This window comes from Passer domesticus, chromosome 9 (genome assembly GCF_036417665.1).
Source record: "Passer domesticus isolate bPasDom1 chromosome 9, bPasDom1.hap1, whole genome shotgun sequence".
Classification (NCBI taxonomy): Eukaryota; Metazoa; Chordata; class Aves; order Passeriformes; family Passeridae; genus Passer; species Passer domesticus.
Genome location: NC_087482.1, coordinates 27919854 through 27944829, shown reverse-complemented (window position 1 = coordinate 27944829; position 24976 = coordinate 27919854). Strand labels below are relative to the sequence as shown.

Sequence of the window (24976 nt, the reverse complement as noted above, 5' to 3'; positions counted from 1 at the left end):
TCCAATCCATGTTCCTGCAATCCCTGCTCCTTCAATCTCTGTCCCTCTCAATCCCTGTTCCTCTCAATCTTTGTTCCTCTCAACCCCTGTCCTTTCATTCCCTGGTCTCTCAATCCCTGTTCTCCTCAGTCCCTGATTTTCTCAATCCCTGTTCCTCTCATCCCTGTCCCTCCCAACCCCTGTTCCTGCCATTCCTGTTCCTCCTGGTTTGGTTGCTCTGTTCTGACCCAGGCCAGATCCCTGGGAGCAGGAATTTCTCCCTCATGAACCAAACAAGAGATGTGCATGTGGATCTCTCCATGCAGTGCTGGGTTATTGGAGGGGGATTTTACATCGGTTTGGGTTTTTTTTCCACTCACCTTCAACACATTCAGCCTCTTCCAATACTTGGAAACTCTGCTGATGACAAAGCCCAACCCAAACACAAATTGCAGCAACAACAACAAATCTAATCTAGTGCAGGACTGTTTGTAAAGTCCCAGGACACCCCGGTGGGGTTTTTTTTCATCCAGGCTGTGTTGGCTGAGAAGAGCAACGTTCAGTTCTGGATGTTGAGCAGCAGATGGAGCTGCCAAACTGCACATCTGGGGCTGCCAAACTGCACATCTGGGGCTGCACCCTGCAGCTGGCTGCAGCCACCCACGCATGGCAGCTCCCAGTTTCGGGGTGCTCTCCCAGGGGGAGCCCCCTTTTGCCCCCACCATGATCCCAATTACCTCCTGCATCAGGAAATGCCTTTCCTGGAATGCTGAGCACAGCTGGGAGTGGTGGGGTTGGGTAGAGGAGACTGGACAGGCATGGGATGTGGAAAACTGGGTTTTAAAAGGGAGATATCTGTACACAGGGCTTGTGAGGACGCAGGCAGAGATGGATTTTCCCTCTCTGAGTCCCACCCTAAAGTGGAACAGACAGGAAGAAAGGTTACAAGCACCCATCCTTGCTCTCTCCTCCCTCCAGCCACACCTACAGCTGATTTTCTACAGCTTCCAATCAAAAACTTCCTTTTAATAGTTGCACATGGCTTTATAATCATGCAGTGATCAGAAATAACAATTCAAAGAAAAACACAACCTTTAGATATTTTTTAATGTTTCTTTTACCATAACTTTCAATTAGAAATGAATGGCTAATAACCTCAATCCTCCCTTCCAAAAATGTGTAAATAAAATTATTGTTGATGTCTGCCTGACCTCGTGCCCAGTGTTACCAGCACAAGGTGCAGCTTCTTCCCCCTGGCCAGTGGTTCATGGGCTGCAGCCCCTGGTTTGAGCACTGGGCTGACAAAAAGGAGTTACCAAGAGAAAACAGACAATAAATTGGTTGTGGATGGGTCACAGAAGACATGAAAAGTTTTATTTCAGTGTGTTTTTTCCAGCTGAAGCAGCGCTGTGGAAGTTTGCAGGAGCCACAAGCACTTCAAAGTTGATTAAAATACCCCAGGTCATTTTTCATAATCCATATTTTTTTCCTTTATTATTCTTTTATTTCAATTTTGAAAGTGTACCTAGCAACAGCAATGGTGTTTTAAAAGGTCCACAAATGGTTGGAAACAGAAATGAGGGGTGACCATTTCAGGCTGTCACTCATCGTGCTGATCATTTCAACTTGGTGAAACATTTGTCTTACATTAACAGCTAATTATAACCACATGTAAAACCTGACATCATAACCCAGGATTAAATCCTGTTGCTTGATCTGGTTTATTGTTTAATTCCTTTGGGAGCATTTCAGGGAGAGGTGTTTTAGATAAGATAACTTTCTAAATTCACTACAAATCCACTGTTAATGGTGGCAATTGCTGTTTCTTGATTTACTTTTTTAATTCTTTCTGTAGATTCTTAAGAGATCTCTAGGGACAAAGTATAATCAGAGAGATTGTTTTGGTTAATAGCCAACATTCCAAATTTAGCATTAACTCACTGTTAAACATGGCAACTTCTATTACTTGATTGGTATTTCTTGAATTCTTTTTTGTGTAGACTCATAAGAGATCTTATGGGGAAAAGGATAATAAGTGGCCTTGGAGATTGTTTTGGATTAATATTGAACTTTCTAAATTCAGTAGTAGTCCATTATTAAAAATGACAACTGCTATAAGTTGAAATTGGTTTTCATTCTTTCTGCAGACTTGCAAGAGATCTACAGGAAAAATTATAATAAATGGGTTTTGGAGATTGTTTTGGTTAATAGTGAGCATTCTAAATTCAGTATTAATCCACTGTTACAGATTGCAACAGCTACTAGTTGAAATTGTTATTACATTCTTTCTGTAGACCTGTAAGTGATCTATAGGGACAAAATGTAATCAGTGCCCCTTAGAGATTGTTTTGGATTAATAGTGAACTTTTAAAATTTACTGTTTAATTTATCATTAAAGGTCGCAAGTGATACTTAATTTTTTTTAATTTTTTCTGTAGACCCATAAGAAATTCACAGGGACAAATATAAGAAGTGGGTCTTGGAGATTGTTTTGGATTAATAGTAAATGCTCTAAATTCAGTATTAATCCACTATAAAAGGTGGCAACTGCTGCTTCTTGAATTTTTTTTTTAATTCTCTTCTCTGTAGACTTATAGGAGGTCTATAGAAAAAAAAAAGGGTCTTGGAGCTTGTTTTGGTTAATAGTGAACACTCTAAATCCACTATTAATGGTGGCAATTGCTATTTCTTGATTATTGTTTTAAATTCTTTCTATAGACTCATAGGAGATCTATAGGAAAAATTATAATCAGTAGGTCTTGGAGATTGTTTTGGATTAATAGTGAATGTTCTAAACACACTATTAATCCACTATTAAGGGTGGAAACTGCTGTTTCTTGACTCTTTTTTTAAATTCTTTCTGTAAACTCGTAAGAGATTTATAGAGACAAAGTATTATAAGTAGATCTTGGAGATTGTTTTATACTAATAGTGAACTCTCTAAATCCAATGTTAATGGTGGCTACTGCTCTGATTTGATTTTTTTTTTTAATTCTAAGAGATCTATAGGGATGAAATGTAATCAGTGCGTCTCAGTGATTGTTTTGGATTAATTGTGAATGTTCTAAATTCACTATTAATCCACTATTAAAGGTGACAACTAGTATTCCTTGGAGTTTGGGTATTTTAAATTCTTTTCTCTGTAGACTCATAGAAGATCTATAGGGACAAAATACAATCAGTCGGTCTTGGAGATTGTTTTGGATTAACAATGAAATTTTAAAATTTACTCTTAACCTACTATTATAGGTAGTAACTCCTATTTCTTGATTTTTTTTAAATTCTTTTCTCTGTAGACTCATAGTAGATCTATAGGAAAGAATATTTTAAATGAGTCTTAGAGATTATTTTGGATTAGTCATGAACATTCTAAATTCAGTTTTAACCCACTATTAAATTCAGTATTAACCCACTATTAAAGGTGGCAATTGCTATTCCTTGTTGGTTTTTTTTTGTTTGTTTGTTTGGTTGGTTTTTTTTGAGTCTTTTTTCTGTAGACTCGTGGAGATCTCTAGGAGAAAATATAATAAATGGGTCTTGGAGATTGTTTTGGATTAGTGAACATTCTAAATTAATTATTTAACCCATTATTAAAGGTGGAAACTGCAATTCCTTTGTTTGGTTTTTTAAAATTATTTTCTTAGTAGACTCATAGAAGATCTATAGAAAAGAATATAATAAATGGGTCTTGGAGACTGTTTTGGATTAACAGTGAACTTTTAAAACTTACTGTTAACCTACTATTAGAGGTAGCCACTGTTATTTCCTGATTTTTTAAAAATTCTTTTCTCTGTAGACTCATAGGAGATCTATAGGAAAGAATATAATAAAGGAGTCTTGGAGATTGTTTTGGATTAGTCGTGAACATTCTAAATTCAGTATTAACCTACTATTAAATTCAGTATTAACTCACTCTTAAAGGTGGCAATGGCAATTCCTTTGTTTTTTTTTATATTCTTTTTCTGTAGACTCATAGATCTATAGGAAAGAATATAATAAATGGCTCTTGGAGATTGTTTTGGATTAGTGAACATTCTAAATTAATTATTTAACCCATTACTAAAGGTGGAAAGTGCTATTCCTTGGGGGTTTTTTTGTTTTTTGGTTTTTTGGGGTTTTTTTATATTCTTTTCTCTGTAGACTCATAGGAGATCTATAGGAAAGAATATAATAAATGGGTCTTGGAGATTGTTTTGGATTAGTTGTGAACATTCTAAATTCAGTATTAACCCACTCTTAAAGGTGGTAATGGCTAGTCCTTGGTTTGTTTGTTTGTTTGTTTGTTTGTTTGTTTTTACATCAGTTATTGTTTTGGATTAATCAGGAACATTCTAAATTCAGTATTAACTCACTCTTAAAGGTGACAACTGCTATTCCTTGGTTTGTTTTTTTTTTAATTCTTTTTTTCTGTAGGTCGCCCACAGGGAAAAGTTCCAATCAGTGGATCTTAGGGCTTGATTTTTAGGGATTCCCCCCTGCTCCCTGCCGGGTGCAGAGGCATCCCCTAGTGTGGAGGCCTTGGCCGTGTGTCTGAGTGTGCCCGTGTCGCGCAGGTGGCTCCGCGGCGCACTGAGGCTCCGTGCGGCGGCTCCGCGGGCCGGCCCTGCACACACCGTCGCTCCCGGGTGGATCGCCACGAGCCGCAAAGCTGCTGTCCACGTGGACTGGTGCTGAAATCTCCCGCCCGGCCGCCGCCAGAGCCTCGCCAGCCAAGCCCAGAGACATGGCCACCAACGGCACCAAAGTGGCGGACGGACAGATCTCCACCGAGGTCGACGCCTCCATCACCAACGACAAGCCCAAAACCTTGGTAGTAAAAGTGCAGAAGAAGAAGACGGACCTTCCAGACCGAGACACTTGGAAAGGGAAATTTGACTTTCTTATGTCCTGTGTAGGTTATGCCATTGGCTTAGGGAATGTGTGGAGATTTCCGTACCTGTGCGGCAAGAATGGTGGAGGTACGTTGGCCATGATTGTGGGTTGGGAGTCACCAGCAAATCACCAGAAAATCAAACCCTGGTTTGGACAGATTTTTCATACATTTAGTTGGTTTTATTTGGAGATTTTTTTTTTTTTGTTGGTTCTTTGGGGGATTGCAGGATTTTTTTTGAGGGTTTTTTCATGTGGTTTTTTTTTTGTTTGTTTGTTTGGGGGTTTTTTTTGTTTGTTTTTTTTTTGTTTGGCTGATAGGGTTGGTTTGGTTTATTAATGGGGGTGTTTTTTAGCTTTTTATTTGTTTGCTGTGATGGTTTTGATTTTTTTTTTAGTTTCTTTTGTTTTGTTTTGTTTTAGGTCTTTGGGCTTTGTTGTTGTTTTGGTTTGGGGTTTTGGTTGTTTGATTGCTTGCTGTGGGGTCTTTTGGGGGTTCTAGTTTTAGTTTTGTTTTGGATTTTTTTGGGTTTTATTGTTGGTTTGGTTTAGGTTTTTTGGTTTTTGTTTGTTTGCTTGCTGTGGGGGGTTTGGGGTTTTTTTTGTTTTTTGGGATTTTGGGGGTTTTGTTGTTGCTACGGTTTGATTTTTTGGGTTTTTGTTTTGGTTTGGTTTGGGGGCTTTTTTTGTTGTTGCTTTGGTTTGGTTTTTGGTTTTTTGGTTGTTTGTTCAGTTGTTTGCTGTGGTGTTTTGAGGCTTTTTGTTGTTGTTTGTTTTTTGGTTTGGGTTTGGGGTGGTTTGTTGTAGTTGTTTTGGCTTGGGATTTTTTTGGGTTTTCTTGCTTTCCACTTTTCCAGGAGGTTCAGAGCCATTTTGGAGTGTGAAGCTCTGCTTTGAGCTCTGCTCTGAAGTTTATTCTAACTCCTAGCTGCCAGTGGCACTTGAAAGACCATAAGTATCAGAGCAGAACTAAAGCACGCTGCCCTCCACCCAACCCTGCAGATCCCTCTCTTTTGGGCTGAGTTTTGAGAGGATTTCATGGGGTTTGTAGCTGACTCTGAGCTCCCCATAAAAGGCTGGAAAGCAGCCAGGGCTGGTTAAAGCCTTTGTGCTCTCCGTGAGAGGTGAAGGCAGCAAAGCCCACAGGCTTCTGGATTTCAGCTTTTTACTTCAACAGAAAACGTTTAAATTATGGGGATTTCTGTTTCTCCCTTTATTTTCACCTCTGGAGGTGCTGATTCAGAAGTGCATGTGTGATTTCCACTAACATTTCTGAAAAGTTACATCTGAGAGGAAAAATCCCTGTGGGTTTCTTTTCATACAGAACAGGGATGGAAACTGGAAATTCACTTTTGTTTTTCCCCACTGTAACAGGCTTTTTAAAAATTCCTTTTTAGGTGCATTCCTGATTCCCTATTTCCTTACTTTAATTTTTGCTGGAGTGCCACTGTTCCTTTTGGAGTGTTCCCTTGGTCAGTATACATCTATAGGAGGCCTTGGAGTGTGGAAGCTTGCTCCAATGTTCAAAGGTATGGTATGGATTCCAATTCTTTCTCATTTGTTTCCAAATTGCAGAAGTTTCCAAAAGTGCCAGGGCAAGGATGTTTCTTGGTGCTTTTCATTTATATTTAAACCATGCTTTTTTAAAGACACTGATTTTCTGAGGTGTAACTGATGATTTTGAAGCGTGCTGGGCTATATTTTTTTATTCTCCATTAAAAATAGAAAGATTTAGGCATTAGAATTGCAACAAACTTATTTTTGAACTTCAAAAACTTTTGGGGTTTTCTGTAGAAATGCATAAAGACTGTTTAAAACAGCATATCCAACAGTAGTTGTCTGAGCAGGTTTGGATGTGTTCACAGCAATTTGGCAAACTTTGGTAAATTTTTCTGAGCTCACAGAGATTGCCATCACCTGTTTTTTTAACTGAAATTCAAAAGCCCGACACTTTTGGCAATTTCATGCTGAATTCCTTAAGAAAAACTCACTCCATGCTTTAAGTTTGATGTTTGATTGCCAGAACCCAGGGTTTTAATCTTGATTCTGCACAGGCCCACAAACCTCACAAATTATGATTTTCACCCTTATAATCCCAAATCCTCTGACACTTCTGAGCTCCTGAGCTGTGTTCTGGCCCAGCAGAGCTGCACATGGTGTTATAAACTACCTCACACAGTAGGACTGACAATTAGCACAGGGTGAGCTGCAAGTTTCTTGAGACTGGATTTTGCTCTGGGAGATTTAGCGCTGGGAAAACACAGGGAGATGAAATTTTCTCTCACAAAGAAGTGATTTTGCTCGAGTTGCTGCTATTGGTAAGGGTTGGATCAACCTTGCTTTGCATTATCCTGATTATTGTTAGCACTTCCTCCTGCTCAGAGTCATGGAACTGAATAGTTCAGAACACCCCTGGAGTGTCCCTGTGGAGCAGAAGACACCCTCATGGTGGAACCCTGGCATGTCTTTAGTCTGACGTGCCAACAGCCTGCACTGAGCACCAGGCCCTCTGATCCGTGTCCTGAGTGCCTTGGAACACATTCTCACTGTGTGTGCATCTGCCACGAGCTCCTGTGGGGCTGCTGTTCCAGAGAATGAGCTGATTTAGCTCCTTTTCCTGGGAGTAAAGCATGCCAGGGAACTCTCAGCAGCAGCAGCTGGTGGGACTGCACCACAGAGAGAGCTGAAGGCTGGCAGTCAGCTCATGGATGGCTGAGCCATCACCCAAATAATGACCTTTGTGTAATGGCACTTCTGAAATTCTCACTCCTACAACATTTCCCAGTGGTGCTTGCCCTGATGTGTTTGCCCTGAATGCAGCTCTTCAACTGGAAGTTCCCTTGGTTTTATTTCTCTTTGTTTTCCTTACAGGTGTGGGTCTGGCTGCTGCAGTCCTGTCCTTTTGGCTAAATATTTACTACATTGTGATTATTTCGTGGGCCATATACTACCTGTATAATTCCTTTACCACTGTAAGTGTGTGTCAGAGGGGAATGGGGAATTGTTTCGTGGATATAAAGCCAAGAAAAATATGGATACATCACTAATCTCCCTCAGTGCAGATGTGAGGTTAACACAGCACACACAGAAATCTGTAGGATAATCCATTCTTACTGATAAAATCCATTTTGTAAAATCCCTTTAATTTTTTTTTTTTCTCCACAAGAAATTTAGAGCAGAAAACTGAACTTACAGGTCAGTCACTCCCCCAAGAAAAATTCTAGTGTACAACTAATTATTTTGTTTCTTCAGTGGCAGCCACACAAACATGAGTTCTTTGGGACATAGTATCATTGCAATGTGGCTTAATGATAGAGGGGTTTATTAAAGAAACCCCCATGGAATGGAAGGTCTGTGATTTGATTAGCTCTGAACTTCCATTCATTGTTGTTATTTTTGCTTTGTTTTCTTTCCTGTTTACTTTATTTTTAGCTGCCTTTTTTTCCCCCTCAAGGGTGATTCATCAGCTGAGTAAGTCCTGTCTGATTTGTGGGGTTTGGCCATCTGAGGAAGCATTCTTACATAAGTTGTATATAATTAATGCGTCATTGTTCAATTGTCTCTTCTACAAATTTTGCTCATGCTTGCTTGTTCTTGGCTTTAAAGAATTTTGCCTTGACCAAATTTGCATTAATTACTGTCTGGAAGTGACATGACCATTTCTGCTTTGTTGTCCTCAGAATTGTTATTGATGTGAAAGGTCAGGCAGAGTCTGGAAGTGTTTCTTGTGGCCCATGTTAAATGAATATTGACTTCTAATTCCCTTGAAGCCTCTTATCCTTGTGTATAAAGCACACAGTGCCCTGATACAGAAGTTCTGTGAGAGGATTTCCCAACAATTGCCATGAGAAGGATCCATAAATTACATGTAAATGAGGCTCATTCTAATGGATACTATGAGAAACAGGTTCTGCTCCTCGCAACTTTTGAAAGATGGGATGGACACATGAATGTAACAAATAGAAATTTTACCTTTCTCCAATTATCCCCTGACCAGAGGGGAAAATTAAACTCTCTGATCAATAACCATCCCAATTTTATTATCTCTTGTGCAACAAGAGGTAGCAGGACCTCCAGGAGGTCCTTTGTGCTGTTTCAATATACTCTCATGGTGAGTGTGTTGAATCCAGAGTGTTTGGGCTGCTGCGCTGAAGAAAAAAGGGAATATTTCCACACCTGCCTCCTACAATTGATAGGAATTGAAATAACTTTCACCCCGGGGAGATCAATGTCTGTAGAGCTCTAGGTGCTTTAGTTCTGCACTCAGCTGTCAGTTCTAGCAAAGAAATATATACTTGAGGTGATTCTTGCTTAAGAAGTGTTTGACTCCAGGTTTTTGGTGCTCTCCCTTCTCCAGACCCTTCCTTGGAAACACTGTGAGAACCCCTGGAACACCGACCGCTGCTTCTCCAACTACACCTTAGCAAACACCACCAACATGACAAGTGCCGTGGTGGAGTTCTGGGAGTAAGCTCAGCACTTTCCTCTCTCATTCCCGTGCATGTCCAAGGATCACCTTGTTATCCTTCCTGTTTCACCTTCTGAATTCTTTGCCAAATGTTGTGTTGGCTCGTTGCAGACGCAACATGCACCAAATGACCGACGGCTTGGAAAAGCCCGGGCAAATCCGGTGGCCACTGGCAATCACCCTGGCAATTGCCTGGATCCTGGTGTATTTTTGTATCTGGAAGGGGGTAGGCTGGACTGGAAAGGTAAGATTAAAAAGTACTGTAAATACCTTTCAATTAAAAATGCCCATTTTGCTCAAATATTCTTGAGGTAAGAGGCACTGGGGGCAGTTTGGCTGTGATGGATTTAATTAGTGTTTTCTTGGATTGATACAGCCCCATGTTTTAGGAAGAGCTGGCTCCTCTCTAGCTAGGTCAGACCACAGCCTTAGATGCTTCATTTACAGGCCTCTTGGTTTGGCCAGGTATAAAACCACCTAAAAATATTCCTGCTTTTTCCTGGGATGAATATTCCAGTTGGTTTGGATACCAACAGAGTGAGGATGGGGCAGTTTGGTTCCAGACAGAATTGTGCATTTATTGCTCAGCTCTTGCTGGACCTGGATATGTAAGGAAGTGTTGGGAAGAGGTGCTCCCACCTTCCCTCACGTGAGTGAGAAACATTTGAGGTCCTTTCACAGGATTTCACCCTGTGCTTCTTGGGGTCTGCCTGGCTGTGAGTGGAAATTAGGATTTACTAATCAATTAATGGAAATTATATTCTTGAGAGACCTTTCTGAATGAAAGGGCAGCAACATCTGATGATGGCTCATGCTTTTTCCTGTCAAGAAATCCTAGGGAAATGAAAAGCTGCAGCAATGGGGCTTGGTCTTGGGTTAGAAAACCTCAGGTCTGGTGCAAAGGACTGGGATTTCTTCACACTGAGGGAACAGATTGTTAATTTGACAGGAGGTTATAACTGTGACCCACCTCGAGCTGTGTGTTGGACAGGGCTGAGCTGAGCTCAGAGCAAACCATTTCCTTTCTCCTGTCTCCAAAGCACAAAGAGAGCAAAAAGAGGGCTGAATCTGTCTTCAGAAAGGGTTTCTTACAGGACCTCTGAAAAGGCAAGAAAGTAGGAGCCTGTGATATAGAGGAGGAGAGAGTGGGGAAAATGAACTGCCAGATGTTTTACGAGCAGGAGCCTGGTGCCATGATCCTTGTGCTTTTGGGACTTCCTTGTCTTAAATACCAAAAAAAAAAAAAAAAAGTGTGAAAATATCCTAGTCCACACTGTTCTCTTTTCAGAAAAATAGGCAGCAGCCACCTGTCTTCAGAGCTGGAGTTTAGAGAATTTTCATTGAAAAATGCCTCAATTTTAGGAGCCATCCTCAGCTGCTGCTAGAGTATTTTCAGGGAGCAAATACTTTTGATCATTCTTTTTTGCACACTTACACTGTCTTGTTTCTTCACATCAGGTGGTATATTTCTCTGCTACTTATCCCTATGTTATGCTGCTTATCTTGTTCTTCCGTGGTGTAACACTGCCTGGAGCAAAGGAAGGCATTTTATTCTACATAACTCCCAACTTCAGTAAGCTTTCAGACTCTGAGGTAAATATTGCGTGCTGGTAAACCAAAGTTTCACTCCCCAGTGTTCCCCTTTCAGACATATGACCTGCTCCTCAAGTGCAGAAACAGGTTTTTTAAAAAATTGTTTCCTGCAATCAGGTTTGGCTGGATGCTGCCACACAGATTTTCTTCTCCTACGGTTTGGGTCTTGGTTCACTGATTGCCCTTGGAAGTTACAACCCTTTCCACAATAATGTTTACAGGTAAGCAGATGACTGCACATATTGCAGTGGCACTTGCCTGTCTCAGCTGGAGCTGGGTTCTGTCTCTGTGTACAGATAATTGAAATAAAGTTTAGTGCTGAATATTAACTGTTCTATCTGGCTGGGGGTGAGGTGTGCAACTGCCTTTACACCAATGGGAGAGACTTCCCCAGCATGGAATGGAACCCAGACTGTGAAATCCTAAATCACTAAGATCCTTCCACAGGACAAAAAAAAAAAAAATTAAAAATAAAATAAAATAAAAAAAAAACCAAAAACCACCAACCCAAAAAGGATGAACATTTGCTTTCCCTGCTGCTTAAAGCCCCTTCCCTTTGTTTCAGGGACTCCATCATAGTGTGCTGCATAAACTCATGCACGAGCATGTTTGCTGGCTTTGTCATCTTCTCCATTGTGGGATTCATGGCCAATGTCACAAAGAGGCCAATTGCAGATGTTGCAGCATCAGGTACCCAAAATCTTTTCCTCTAAGCTGTGCATCAGGGTTTCTTTGGGGTTTTTTTTGCTTGTAGGTTGTTTGTGCAACTGCTCAAAATCCCTCCTCACAGCTCCTCACCTCCCTGTCCCCTCAGTCTCCCAGAAGGAAAGGCAGAAGGAAAAGTGTTACCCCAACCCACTCCAGGCAGAGCAGGAGGAATGCTGGCCATTATGGGATGGGTTTTAAGCTAATATTTCCCAGTTCAGCTGGGTTTTAATTCCTTTTCCCCTTTCTTGAGGTTAAGCCCTTGGAGGCAGATCCATTTCTCCCCTTTTCAGACCTACACCTGTTTCAGGTGACTCTGTATCATGAAAGACATTTTATTTAGGGCAGGGAGCCGTGGAGCTGTCCATGGGAGGATTCTGTTCTTCCTTGCAGTTTCTTGTGTGTCTTCCAGCTGAAAAAGCTTAAAGCAGCAGAGCAGATGGCTGCCCTGACCCAGCTGGTGCACCAGATACTCACTTAGCAGTTCTGGCCACAGGGAGGGATCTCATAACTCAAAGCTTGGCTGGAACTCACTGGTGGACAAAATCTGGATGACTGTATTAGCAAACACAACCCACTGAAATATCTCCTTGGTTAGAAAAGGAGAGAATTTAAGCCCTAAAAATAATCTTCAATAAATTACACATACAAAGAGATTAGGTGCAAAATGATGATGGCAGTCACTGTTATTAAAAACTGCTCTGGAAAGGCAGTGGTGTGTGAAATAAGGTTTTTGGATTTATGTCTTTGATACAGAAGGAATTATATAAAGGCTACACCTGCAAACACCACAATATTTTTACATCATATTAAGTGCATTTGATAACAGATCTCTGAAAGATGCCCGTGACCACTAATTGCAAAGGATATTTGAAAACTTGACCCTTTAATTAAGGCTTCTGTTTCTCCTAGTAAGCTCGGAGGCTGGTGCCAGATTTTACCACCATGAGAGGTTGTTTTGCCATCTTTTATATAGCCTTATAAAACAAATGATATTATTAAAAGGCGTAGCTGCATTCCTGTGGAGTGCAAAACAGAGTAAAATTAACATATTTATCTGAAGCTTATTTTGCTTTTAGCACTGCTATTTGGAATGCTTTCCAAACTGCTTTCCAATCATATCTGCTCTTGTTAGCAATTAATTGCTTCAAAATCCTCATTAGACTTTGGCAATCCAGGTGTTGATGCCACCCTTGCTCCACTGGTTTGGGGGCTGTGACCAAGCACTTGTCACTGACAGACTTTTAATGGAAACTGAAAAATCAGAGGCACTCCTTAGGTGAAGCACATGACCTTTATTTCTGTGTCTATTAAATGTGCTGGTTTTCCCTCTGATCCTGATGTCCAGCTATGCCATGAGAACAACAAAACTCCTTTTAAATAGGAATTTATATTCCCCTTCCAACACTCTGTCGTCCAGCTGCAGTTAGCAAGAAGAAAAATTAAAAGGTTTGGTTGTCCATAAGGACAGAGTTTATTAAAATGTGTATTTAGAGAGAGTGAGTGGAATGGAACAGCAAATGGGAATACTGGAAATGTTGGAAAGTGTCTTCTCCATTGCTGAGCTGCCTCTGTTTCTCTTCTGAGTGGTGCAAAGCAGGAGATGGCAGCTGCCAAATCCTGCTTGAGGGGAGCTGAGCTGAGCAGTGCCTGAGGATGTAACCCCAGCCAAGGACAGCACTCCTGCCTTGGCTGTGCCAGGGGTCTCAGGAGCAGCTGCTGAACTCATTCAGTATTCTGCTTGGTTGGCCTTGGGGGGCTTTGGGGTGGTGTTTTGGTTTTTTTTCTTGTTTTTTTTGGTTTCTTTGTTTTTTCTTGTTTTGTTTTGGCTGTTTCATTTTCAAACCCAGGTGCTTGCAGTGCCCTGGTGGTCAGCACTGAGCAGCTGAAATCCCTGCTCAGGTGCTGCACCCAGAGCCACCCAAACAGAGCCCAGCAGCAGCAGAGGATGCCAGCCCTGCCCTCCCACTGATCTTCTGTCTCCTGTTTCTCCCCCAGGCCCTGGACTGGCATTTCTGGCTTACCCAGAAGCAGTGACACAGTTGCCCATCTCCCCTTTGTGGGCAATACTCTTCTTCTCCATGCTGCTCATGCTTGGCATTGACAGTCAGGTAAAACTGGGGTGGAAACAAATAAAAATACAGATTTTCTGCCACTGGGTGGAACCAGGTTTGAAATTCTTATTTATATTTCATTTATTTCTATTAGGATTAGTTATTTTATAAATTAGGAATTATTTAATAATTTACGATTATTTATTTTATATTAGGGTTATTTATTTTATGTTAGGATTTTTTGTATATTTAGGTTTTGTATTTTTCATATATTTGTAATCCTGCAGTTCTTCAGTGTATAACTCTAAACTCCATACAGAGTGTCGTCAGCTGCTGCTTTCCCATTTTGACCAGACACAATAACACAACAGGGCTCCCCCTGTACCCTCCACTGCCAGCTGGAAGTGGGGCAGGATGATCCCTGGAATAATCAAATAAAGAATAGGAGGCTCTCAAGAAAGACTGAGTAAAAACCTGATGCTTGAACACTTTTGCTCTTTTATGAACTGTTGGAAGCATATGAAAAATGGGCAGAAAATTTATTCTGCAGGCAAAAAGGAGCTTATCTTTGAATATTCCCTGTGAAATCACAATATTAAAAATAATCTGTGCAATGTTCTGCTGTGTAGGAGACACTGGGATAGGTTTTACAAGATTTAGATGCCACAGGTATTTCTGAAGGGAGGCTCCAGAACTCACCACTGGAGCAAAAAGATACAGCATACATTTAATTTTAAGATCTGGAGTTAATTCAGTGGGCAATGGGATTGTTACTGAGGATGTTCTGGGTTTTGATGTGTTCTGAAAACACTTCCCAAGGGAAAGGATCACAAATTTACTGGTTCAGGCTGTACCTAAGCTCTGGGTGATATCTGACAACTGGAAATAAAGGAGAAGGATCAACCCTGGGGTTTGCAAATCCAAGATATTCTCTGTCTAGATTAAACTATTAAATAATTAAGACATGGAATCATTAAAATGTTGATTGTGACACAAATAAAAAAACACACAGCATGAGAGAAAACCCTTTAGAAATAACTATATCCAACAAAACATTTTGTTAATTGGTGCTAATTTTAATACAGAGAACAACCCCATGGCAGCACTCAGGAGAGCACCTTGCTTTATTTTGCAAGGAGTACTTGGAGGGTTTGGTCAGGGAAGTCTCCCCTGGCTGCTGAACTCTTGGATCATTTTTAGGAGCCCAGTCCTAGGCAGATGTGTTAATTTACTTGCAATCAGCTGCAGTTGGCAAACAGCACTTCCCAGTCCCTAGCACAGCCCTCCCAGCACGTAAAGGAATGTGGGATTTACTGCCTCAGCACTGTACCAGTCTTTCAGGAGAGAAAATCCATCATTTTCTATAAATCCAAGCTGACTTCAGCCTGTGAACACAAAAAGACCGAGAGGGCACTTTATCCTGGGAGATGAAAGAAAGTTGAAAACTTACACTTTTTATTTCTTTGTTTTTCAGTGAGCTTCAGGCTTGACATTAAAACCCACTGCTCAATCTGGGGGGAAACTGCTGTGAAAAATTGGGTCAAAAATATTCTTGAAAGCACTTGTCTCTAGGCAACTAACAGCTGAGGAAGGTGGTCTAATATTATTAAAAGGAATATGTGTCTACAGGCTGTCATGCTCTCTGCATTTTCTGTCTGTCACTGAAACATTTCATCCACTGTAATTTACAGGAGCTGTAACCATTGGTTCAATTCTACTTACTCTGCTGAAAATTAATAAAACTTTACTTACCTTCTGGTTTTCATATTTCAGCCACCATAATGATAACATTTATCTGAATATATACACACACAGGAGGATTCTGGAGTGTGGCCATTTGGAGGACACAGCCTCAAAAAATGTTTTCTGGGGATACAGAGAATATTTGATTTATTACATATAAGAACCATATGAGAATCTTTAACCTCCTGCATGAGGCACCAATCTGATTAGACTTTTTCTGTGTGTTGGCTTTCTTGTATGTGAGCAAATCACATAAAAAAGAAGTTTATTTTGTAGGATTGAGGGACCAAAGCCCTCAACTGTAGCTTTATCAACTTTATTACAAAAAAAGAGTAGTTCCTGTTCACAGAGCAAAAGCAACAGTTCATAGCTTAGAATTTTGAGTGTTCCTCCAGCTGGAAATCTTTTTGCACAGATCTCTTTAGACAGGAACAAGGATATTCAGGAGCGGAGCTTCCACTGCAGTCAAGTGAATTTTCACTTCTCGCTGGACGGCAGCAGCCTTAGGCCAGCGGAGGGTCCAATCACAAACTGCTCCCCAAAACTCCATGCTGGGCTCTGGACTGTGTTCTGTGTCCAGCTGGGCTCTGGACTGTGTTTTGTGTCCCCTTTCCCTGCAGTTCTGCACCGTGGAAGGGTTCATCACTGCCCTGGTGGATGAGTTCCCCAAGCTGCTGCGCAACCGCCGCGAGCTCTTCATCGCCGTGGTGTGCATCGTGTCCTACGTGATAGGGCTGTCCAACATCACTCAGGTACTGCTGGCTGGGCTCTGCCTCTGCCCAGCACCAGCGTTCTCCCTTCCCCAGTCCACCCAGGAATCTCTGCCAGCCCCTGGATTGTCAGGGATTGGTGCTCACCAGGGTTTTGGTGGTTTACTTGTAGAATGTCCTGTAGTGCCTTAGGATTTTAGCTTTGATATTTTATTTGTATTTTATTTATTTATATGAGGATTATTTCCTTTATATTAGGATTTTTTACTTTTATTTATTTAGCTTTTCTATTTTCCATATATTTGCACTCCTTCAACTCTTTAGTGTAGAACTCCAAACCCCACACACAGGGTCAGCTGCAGCTTTCCCATTTTGGGCAGACACAACAATTCCTCTCCAGGCCTGGCAGTCAAGGACACCTCACTGCCTCAGACCCCAGAGATGGAAACAAAAGGGACTTGGGGGAGCAAACCTGGGGTCAATGACTTCATTACCTGGAGCTGGAATTGGCAGATTCACCCCCAGTGTGCAAATGGACCAAATTTATAAAAGTATAAAAACCCATGACCTGTGGTCCATTTTGGGTGTAGCCCCTGGGGGTTTTGTCTGCCCTAAATGTACCTGAAGGCCCCTCAATAAATAAAACTAGTTTTTATACCCCTAAATCTGTCTGGCTTCTGTTTTCAGGTAGTTCCTAAAAGGCCTTATCTGGGTGTCCCCTGCAGGGCTCAAGGGACAGCAAAATGCACATCCCCACATTCCTACAGTCCAGAAAGTGGCAGCTGCAGATGTTGACTTTGCAAACTGTTTGAGGGAAATGATTAATTGTTAAATTATTATTAAATTATCCAATAAAGAGCAAAAAGTGAAATGAAACTTTTCAGTTTAAACAGCAGCAATCTTAATTTTGTCAGGACTGACCTCAAGTCTTGACAAAATTTTACCTGTTTAATTTCCACTAGTAGGCCCTAAACTACCCACCACTGTTAGTTTGTAGCTTACATTTTGAAGCTGGAGGCCTTGCTCTATTTTTTTATTCTTTCTTTTCCATTTCAGGGTGGAATCTATGTGTTTAAGCTTTTTGACTACTACTCTGCCAGTGGAATGAGTCTCTTGTTCCTTGTATTCTTTGAGTGCATCTCGATATCCTGGTGCTATGGTAAACAGCCTGTTTGTATGTTTCCCCTGAGCTTTACACACCCAGAGGATAATTCATCCTCTGATCTGTGGTTGATGTGCACATGCTGGGGGTGGAACTGAAAGTGGCCTTGGTTTCTGTGGGTATAATTCAAAGTTGGCCTGTGGAAGGTGGTGCTGCCTTTTAAACACCTTACCTAGAGGCCTGGGAGCCATGAAGTGTTTCAGGAACATTAAAAGGGTGATATTCCATCTCCTTTCCTGGCCCACTCCCTTGGGAAGCCTGGATATTCAGAGCTGTTGGGTACATATTGCCTCAGGGCTCTTGGGATTTGTAATATTTTGCTTTTCCAGAAATTCTCTCACTCCAGGGTCCTGAAGTGAGCCAGGCTCCTTGGTCAGTTAGGGAATAATCACCTTCAAATATCCAGAAGCCTGGACTGGCACTCTGGCTCTAAGGATTGATGGATCTGTGGGATATTGTCACAGCATTTTGTCCTCAGAGCTGCGTCAGCTCCTCTGAGGAGCTGCTCCCATCATCACTGAGGCACTCCAGCTGCTCCAGGAGCTTTCCTGCTGAATTTTAGTGGGCTGAGAGGATGGAACAGCATTTGACAGGGGAGAGGCACTGCTGGAGAACCCAGCAAATGGAAAAATTCACCAAAATTATCCCAGAAATCACAGAATATTCTGAGCTGGAAGGGACCATACAAGGAGTTTCAGTGGATGGTCCACACAGGGCTTGAACCACACCTTGGAATTGTCAGCTCCAGGCTCTGACCATGAAGAAATCAGAGCCATGAACTGGTGACAGACACAGCTTTGGGAGGCTGGTGGAGAGCAGCAGCAGCAGGAGGGCCCCTCTGATTCCAGCTCCACCTCTGCCCATGCATGGCAGGCACTGCAATAAAGCTGGTTAATGCTGGGATGGGGAAGGGGGGGTTGTAATTGTAAAATATAGCCTAAATTTCTCATCCTAATATAACCTAGAGTTGAAATCAATCAAGGGTGTTTCTTGCATCTGACCTTCCCATGTACAACTTCCTCATTTTGCATGGGAATAAGTTTTGTGGTCTCTATTTAATTAACTATGATGTGGAAGAGTGAGAACAGGTGATTTTTGGTGCTTTTGAGCTTGCACACTTTTTTTGCCATTCAGACAGAGGAAAAGTTATCTTGAGATCTTTGTAGAGCTTCCAAATATAATCAAAATTTATGGCAATGTCTCTCAGAACCACTGAGTTTCCCATCACCTCCACTGATATGTTTCTGTGCTGTTTCTTATTTCTACATCCAGGTGTTAATAGATTTTATGACAACATCCAAGAGATGGTGGGATACAGACCCTGCATCTGGTGGAAACTCTGCTGGTCCTTTTTCACTCCTATCATTGTGGCAGTAAGGAACAAACTTTTATTCTCTGGTTGAAAGGATGTAAATGAGTGGCCTGGGTGCTGCAGCCTTGTCATTTCCAGCCCCACAGGTTCACAGGTTCATATTAGTTCTGCCCTCACAATTTTTTTAAGGATTTGAGCAGTCTCATTGAAGGCAATAGCTAAAAAGCAGTGTCTTGCCAGGAAGAATGTGTCCCAAAAAGAGAAGCCAAGATTTTTATTATGGAAATGCGCAAGCAGTTGATTGGCAGACTTAGAAAACTGTAAGGAAGAAATTTTGACCCTTTTTTTTTTTTGTGTGTGTGTTCTAAAATAGAATTTAGCAATCTAAAATCTAAATTTTCCACATACACAAAAATACCAACATTCTGTAAACTGAATTCCTCTACAAGCACTTCTGGTGACAGAGCAGGGTTCTAAACTCATGTTCTTCATTCATGGCATTCTGTGGCATGTATTACTCATTTTATACTTCATTGCTGTGGGTTTTCTGGCAAACTCTGCAAGGAATCTGTACTGGAAACCACAGAACAGCTTTTTCCTGATTCTAAACTTTGCCCAGTTAATCCCATTCAGTACCTTGTGAAGTAGTAAGCAAAGAAATGTAAATGTACTGCACATACACTGAACCCAGATGCAATGTAACAAACTAATCCAGCAGCCACTATTACACATGAGCCAGCATTTAACCAGAAAAAGCAAATGAGGAGCACTAAAAAGAAGAAATGTGTTCACATTGAGGGTTCCTTGAGTCATCCCTTCCCAGATCTAGGCAGATTTCATTTTTGTAAAAAACAAGCAATCAGGAAGGCATAAGAGATACATTTTATTTTAGTGGCACAGGGGGAAGATGCCCAGCATTGTCAGACTGCCCAGATTTGTCAAGTCCTCAGCAGAACATGCTGCCCAGCCCAGCTCAGAGCAGGGATAAAAATCTGCCTCTGCATCCTCCTCTGGGAATCTGTCCTGCACAAGGCCTCAGCCTGGGATCAGAACAAGCCTCCCTCTCTCCTGATTCACTTTAGCAGTTTTACCTGACCAGTTTGGACATTTGAGACAGGCCAGGACAGGAGATTTTCCTGGGAATAGCCCATGGAATTCTGTGTCTGCAGGGCATCACTGAAGAACATCCCAAAAGCAACATGGGTGCTGTTGCTCAATGGCACCATGTACATATTCACAGGTATTCCCAGGATCCCTGTTTTCCCCAGCAGCCCCCTTCCCTCTGGCTCTGTGCAGCTTATCCAAGGCATTTACTGGTACCAGCAGCACACCTGGATTATCTGAGGTGCAGGTTTATATGTGAAATACAGCTTGAAGGTGAAACATTCATTTTGGCAAGAGACCTCTTGGGAAGCTCCAGAAAATCTCTTGAAGCCAGAACACTCTGGGAATCTCACCCAAAACCCTCCCTTCTGCTTTTGCAGGGAGTGTTCATCTTCAGTGCTGTGCAGATGACCCCTCTGACCATGGGCAGTTACGTGTTCCCAAAATGGGGCCAGGGGGTCGGCTGGTTCATGGCCCTGTCCTCTATGGTGCTGATACCTGGCTACATGGCATACATGTTCCTAACCCTGAAAGGCTCCCTAAAACAGGTAAGTCTGCCTGTCCTGACCCCCTTGGCACCTGTGCAATCAAAGATTGCTGGGCACTTCTTTCCTGTCATTTATTTCCCCCTCAGTTATTTTGCTTTGAGCCAAAAAACCCCATAAAAGCGCCAGCCAAAAGACAAGAGTGTGTCTGAGCCATCTGTTGCTGAACAATTCCCCACGTTCCACAGGGTCCTTATCTCTGCTCTGGCAGCTGCAGACGCTTGGCATTCCAGCTCCTCACACCTAGAAAACAGAGGAGAGGTTTGCAAATTATGGAAATTTGTCCTGATTAATGCGAGGCACGCGGCCGTGGATCACGGCAGGGGATGCTCTGGGGAGCTGGAATCAAAATCAGGGGCTGAGCTACAAAACTCTGGGATTGCATAAGTCTGCTCAGTGACCCTGCTCTGCATCTCCCTGATGGTCCCCAAGGCTTCAGCTCCTGCATTTCACCTGCTCTGAGCCACACCTGCCCTGCTCGGCTGCAGCTGGGAGGGAGGACATGGAATACCTTGGGAGCACTTCCCTTGAGCCTTTATTTAAGGGATTTCTGTAAGCAGTCACTTGGTGAAGAACATTAGGAGATTTTTTCTCATTGCTCTCAGCCTCTCCCTGACTGCTCATCCCATTTTTTAAAGGAGGTAATAACACTTCTCATGGAAGAGAGTCAGGGTTTTTTTCAGTCAGTTTTTATTTCAGTCAGTTTTTATTTCAGTCAGTTCTGAGGTCCTCAGAGATATGCTGCTAAAGGGGTGGGAAATATTGACCATGTTATTGCCCCACACAACATTCAGGAACCACATACCATCACCACAGCTCATTTTTTTAATCTGGGTGGATCCTCAGTTTTCCCTCTTCAGCTCCTCCTGTACATCACAGCCAGTTCTCCAGCCCGAGTACTGAAATGCTCTGTGATTGTGGCAACCAAAGACTGTCAAAAGGAATTTGTCAGAACTTCTGGAATATTCTAAAATCAGCTGACAGAGCCATCTTTGCAAAGGGCTGGATGATCTTAAGCAGAATTGACGAGTGATGCCTCATGAAATGCTCAGATCTTGATCCAAATATTTGTCTTCAGCAAATTTTGAAGGACTCAGTGAGGCTTCAAAGAAGTCTGCAGAAAAAATCTGGGTTTTGATTTTTTTTGTTTCCTCCCCTGCCTGTTCTTAGCTCCCACATTTTGAATACATTTCCCTTGGTCTTATGGAAACTTTTAGGTGAAAAAAGGAAAACTGTTGCCCTAAAATGCAGCTGCTCTTTGGGCAGGGTTGTGTGAGGCCATGGTAAAAGTTCCTCATCTCAGCCTTGTTGTGGACTGAGGTCTCATTCTTGAAAGCATTGGCAAATTATTATTAAGTGAAGGGGGAGCCTGCACCAGTGAGAGGCTCTGAGGAGCCAAACTGGAATTTCTTTTGAGATATGAATGTGTGCTGGGCAGAGAAGCTGAAGGAACAGAGAGGACAAAAGGATGAGGAAAGACAGAATAGGAATAAAACACTGGTTGTTCCTTGGAGGAACTCTCAGTTCTCCTGGGGAGATGTCCATCACTCTGGTGCCCAGCACTGCTGCCCACTGCCCACTGCAGCCCCTGTGCTGGACCCTGGGCTCACAGCAGAGCCTCTCCTCATTTATTTTCCCCACGAAAATAAATTCCCATTTCCTTATTGGCACCCAGCATTTGGCACAGGGTTTTTTAGCTCCTCCTGTCACCTTCAGGACAGAGCTGGAATTCTATTTAGTGGAAGTGGCTTGCTGCTGGTCCCTGGGAAGATAGGCAGCTGTAAATAATTGTCTTTAAATATTTAGGGGGAAAAAAAAAGAAGAGTAAGGTTAGAAAGAGTTTTTTTGGCTGCCTCACATTTACTGTTGTCCTTTGAACAGCGCATCCAAGTGATGATTCAGCCAAGTGAAGACATCACCCACCCTGAGAACGGGCCAGACCAGGCCCAACAGAGCAACTCTGCCAACAAAGAAGCCTACATCTAAACTCCTCTCTCGTCCAAGTACCGCTCCTCCTCCAGAAAAACAAAAAATATGGTTGAATATGACCACAAATTCACGTCTGAGAATATAATTACCTACCTCTAGTGGCAAAAAAAAAAAATACATATTAAAAAAAAAGAGGAAAAAAAAAGCAACAAGGTCATCTCCACTCCGAGGGAATCGCCATGGGTTCGATCAGCCGTCGCGAGCTCAGATGTTTGACAGTGTTTTTGTGTTCTCCAGCAATCCACAGACTGTTAATGTTTTTATCCTTTCACAATGATAGTTGCATACCTTGGAATTTGTAAATTGATGTGCCAAGACCTTTTTAATCTACCTTTTAGCACGACTATTTGAAGTTTTGTGCTGCTGATTTTTAGTAGTTGATCACTATTTCTTACCGCTGAATCCCAAGACTGTTATTTCTGACTTTGCAGGAGTAAAATTACATTTGGGGTTGTTTTGTACAAAAGAGAACGGAGTATTTTGTAAACAAGTGATTTCCAGTGCAAAAGTCTGCCCTTAAAATTTGTTCCAGCTGAGGCCATTTGAGGGGGGAAGAGACTCTTCCTTCAATTAACAGCAGGCACAGCCTTTATAAACATTCCTAGTGCAAAAATTGAGTTGTTTGTGGCAGAGCAGCCCAGGCCAAACACACTGGCTGTGCTCAGCCTTTCAGGGTGACTTTCAGACAAGATCATAAATTTCCTTAAAAGTACATATCTTGCTTCTTATAAAAAGAAGATATCTGTGTGAATCAATGTTAGAGGCATAAATATGACTTTTAACTTTTTTAGCAAAGTAATAGCCACGAGCTCTTAAAGATTCCCAGGAGTAAAATACAAAGTATTTGCCATTCAAGCTCAGACTCCCTGAGCTTTTATCATGCTGTTATCACTCTACTATTGTTGCAATGCCACCAAAATAGAAACCAAAACAACGGCTTAAAGATCGAAGTGAGTCCCAATGTCGGGCTCGACTGAACCTGCTAGAGAACTTCCCAGTTCCCAACCCCAAATTCCGCGTGGTCGGCACTTTGAGAGCAGTGGGATTTCCATTTCCAGGGGCTGGGTGGTGCTGAGGGCACGAGGGAGAGCTCTTTGATCCCGATGCAATCCCGCTCTGGGCTCTGTCCTGCGTTTGCCACATGGCCAGAGAGCCCGGCCAGCCCCTGGAAGTTTTCCCTGTGTGGGGAATGCAGCGGGAGCCCTGCTTGGCATTTCTCATTTGGCAGCTATAAGACAGGCACAGAGGCTTTTTTTTTTTTTTTTGGGAGGGTGATGTTTGATTGTAAATGACTGTGACAGAACTGTGCAATGAAAACATGCTTTTCAGCAAACTTTTTTTGTGCACCGTACAATGTTAGATAGCACAATTTATGTAGAACTACTACGTGGAAAAAACAAAAAAACATGTTACCTGTGAATGTTGGGTTTTTCGTTGTTCTCGTCTGAAGGTGACAAACATGTTCTTGCAATAAGGTATTATTCTCAGAATGTCAAGCACATTATGTAGAAATAATATATATATATAATACACATGTATTTCAAACTACATCCTAAACTCTCAGAGTATGTTGGGTAGGTTCTAAACTGTTTCATACCTAGGTCAAATGTAAAATACTATGAGATCTAAGCTCCATCCTAAACGGCCATAGCTGAGATGCAAACGTCCTGTAAGTCTTTGGGATTTAGAGGAACCCCTACATCCTACACAGACATCACACGTGATACATCATACTTGTGAATTTCATTAGACTAAGGATAAAAACTCCAACTTTCTCTTTATTGTTTAATGTAACCGAGTCCCATGTTGTTCTAAGAAAAATGCAGTATTTAATGTTTGATTGTAAACAATTATGACAGATGTTTGACAGACCTGCTCTTTAGCAAAAAGCTGTACAAACGTTATCACATAGCACAAACTAGTGTTGTAGAACTACTGTGTGTAAACTGTGAATAGCTGTATCTTTTTTGTAGTACTTGCCCTGAAAAAGAAAGATTATTGTATGATCATATATGCTTTTTGCAATAAGGAAATATCCAACACCAAGCAAATCTATCTCTATATAAAAATATATATGTAATATATACATATTCAAAAATATATACAGAGCCTGTTTAAAAGAGTACAGTATTATTTAGTAAATTGCAACCTGTTCTATGGACCAAATGTAAAATATTTATAAATTAAGATGCATTTTAAATGTCTATAAACGGTGTCATAATTAAAGCACGATTGTTATGTAAGTTTCCAAGAGTTTAGAGGAAAAAGAATAAAGGTTATATTATACATTAAATTCAGACTTTTGCAGTCTTTCATTGGACAAACCCAATCTGTGCTATTTTCAAGTTCCAAATGTGTCATTTATATAAAAACATCCTTTAAATACCAAAACGCTGTATCCCACTTGTGATGTGTATAATTAATCTGTGCTATTCCTACGATGTAATTAGTATGTGCATACATTATACAGGGAGCTTAAGAGGTGACAGTTAATAGCCCTTCCTGGCATCCTGCTGCTTTAATTCTCCTGCGGGAAGATGGCAGAGCGAGCTCCGGGAGAAGGGAAAAATCAGATTTTGGAATGTTTTGGACGGTTTCTCATGTGCAGTCCTGCTGCTGCTGTGAGCTGCACACCTCCCTGGTTTTGGAGTGCTGGATACTCCCCAGGCAGATGATCCATGGCTCCAAAAGCTCCGTGCTCCTGTCTCAGCTGCCCTGGCAGGGTGGGAAGATGAGGAGAAGA

The 24976-nt window shown here is 41.8% G+C and overlaps 1 protein-coding gene across 2 annotated transcripts in view; it reads left to right on the top strand.

Moving 5' to 3' along the window:
• Positions 1–24526, top strand: part of SLC6A1 (solute carrier family 6 member 1) — a 61283-nt gene extending 36757 nt beyond the window's left edge. For both annotated transcript variants that reach the window (XM_064432226.1, XM_064432227.1), the window contains exons 2-15: positions 4533–4937; positions 6246–6377; positions 7720–7820; positions 9206–9315; positions 9428–9560; positions 10775–10909; positions 11027–11130; positions 11475–11599; positions 13613–13725; positions 16032–16163; positions 17178–17280; positions 18556–18656; positions 20080–20247; positions 22126–24526. In XM_064432226.1, the coding sequence (XP_064288296.1) occupies positions 4703–4937; positions 6246–6377; positions 7720–7820; positions 9206–9315; positions 9428–9560; positions 10775–10909; positions 11027–11130; positions 11475–11599; positions 13613–13725; positions 16032–16163; positions 17178–17280; positions 18556–18656; positions 20080–20247; positions 22126–22230 (1797 nt within the window). In that variant the 5' untranslated portion in view covers positions 4533–4702 and the 3' untranslated portion in view covers positions 22231–24526. The remainder of the gene's footprint in view (positions 1–4532; positions 4938–6245; positions 6378–7719; positions 7821–9205; positions 9316–9427; positions 9561–10774; positions 10910–11026; positions 11131–11474; positions 11600–13612; positions 13726–16031; positions 16164–17177; positions 17281–18555; positions 18657–20079; positions 20248–22125) is intronic.
• Positions 24527–24976: the final 450 nt, after the last annotated feature.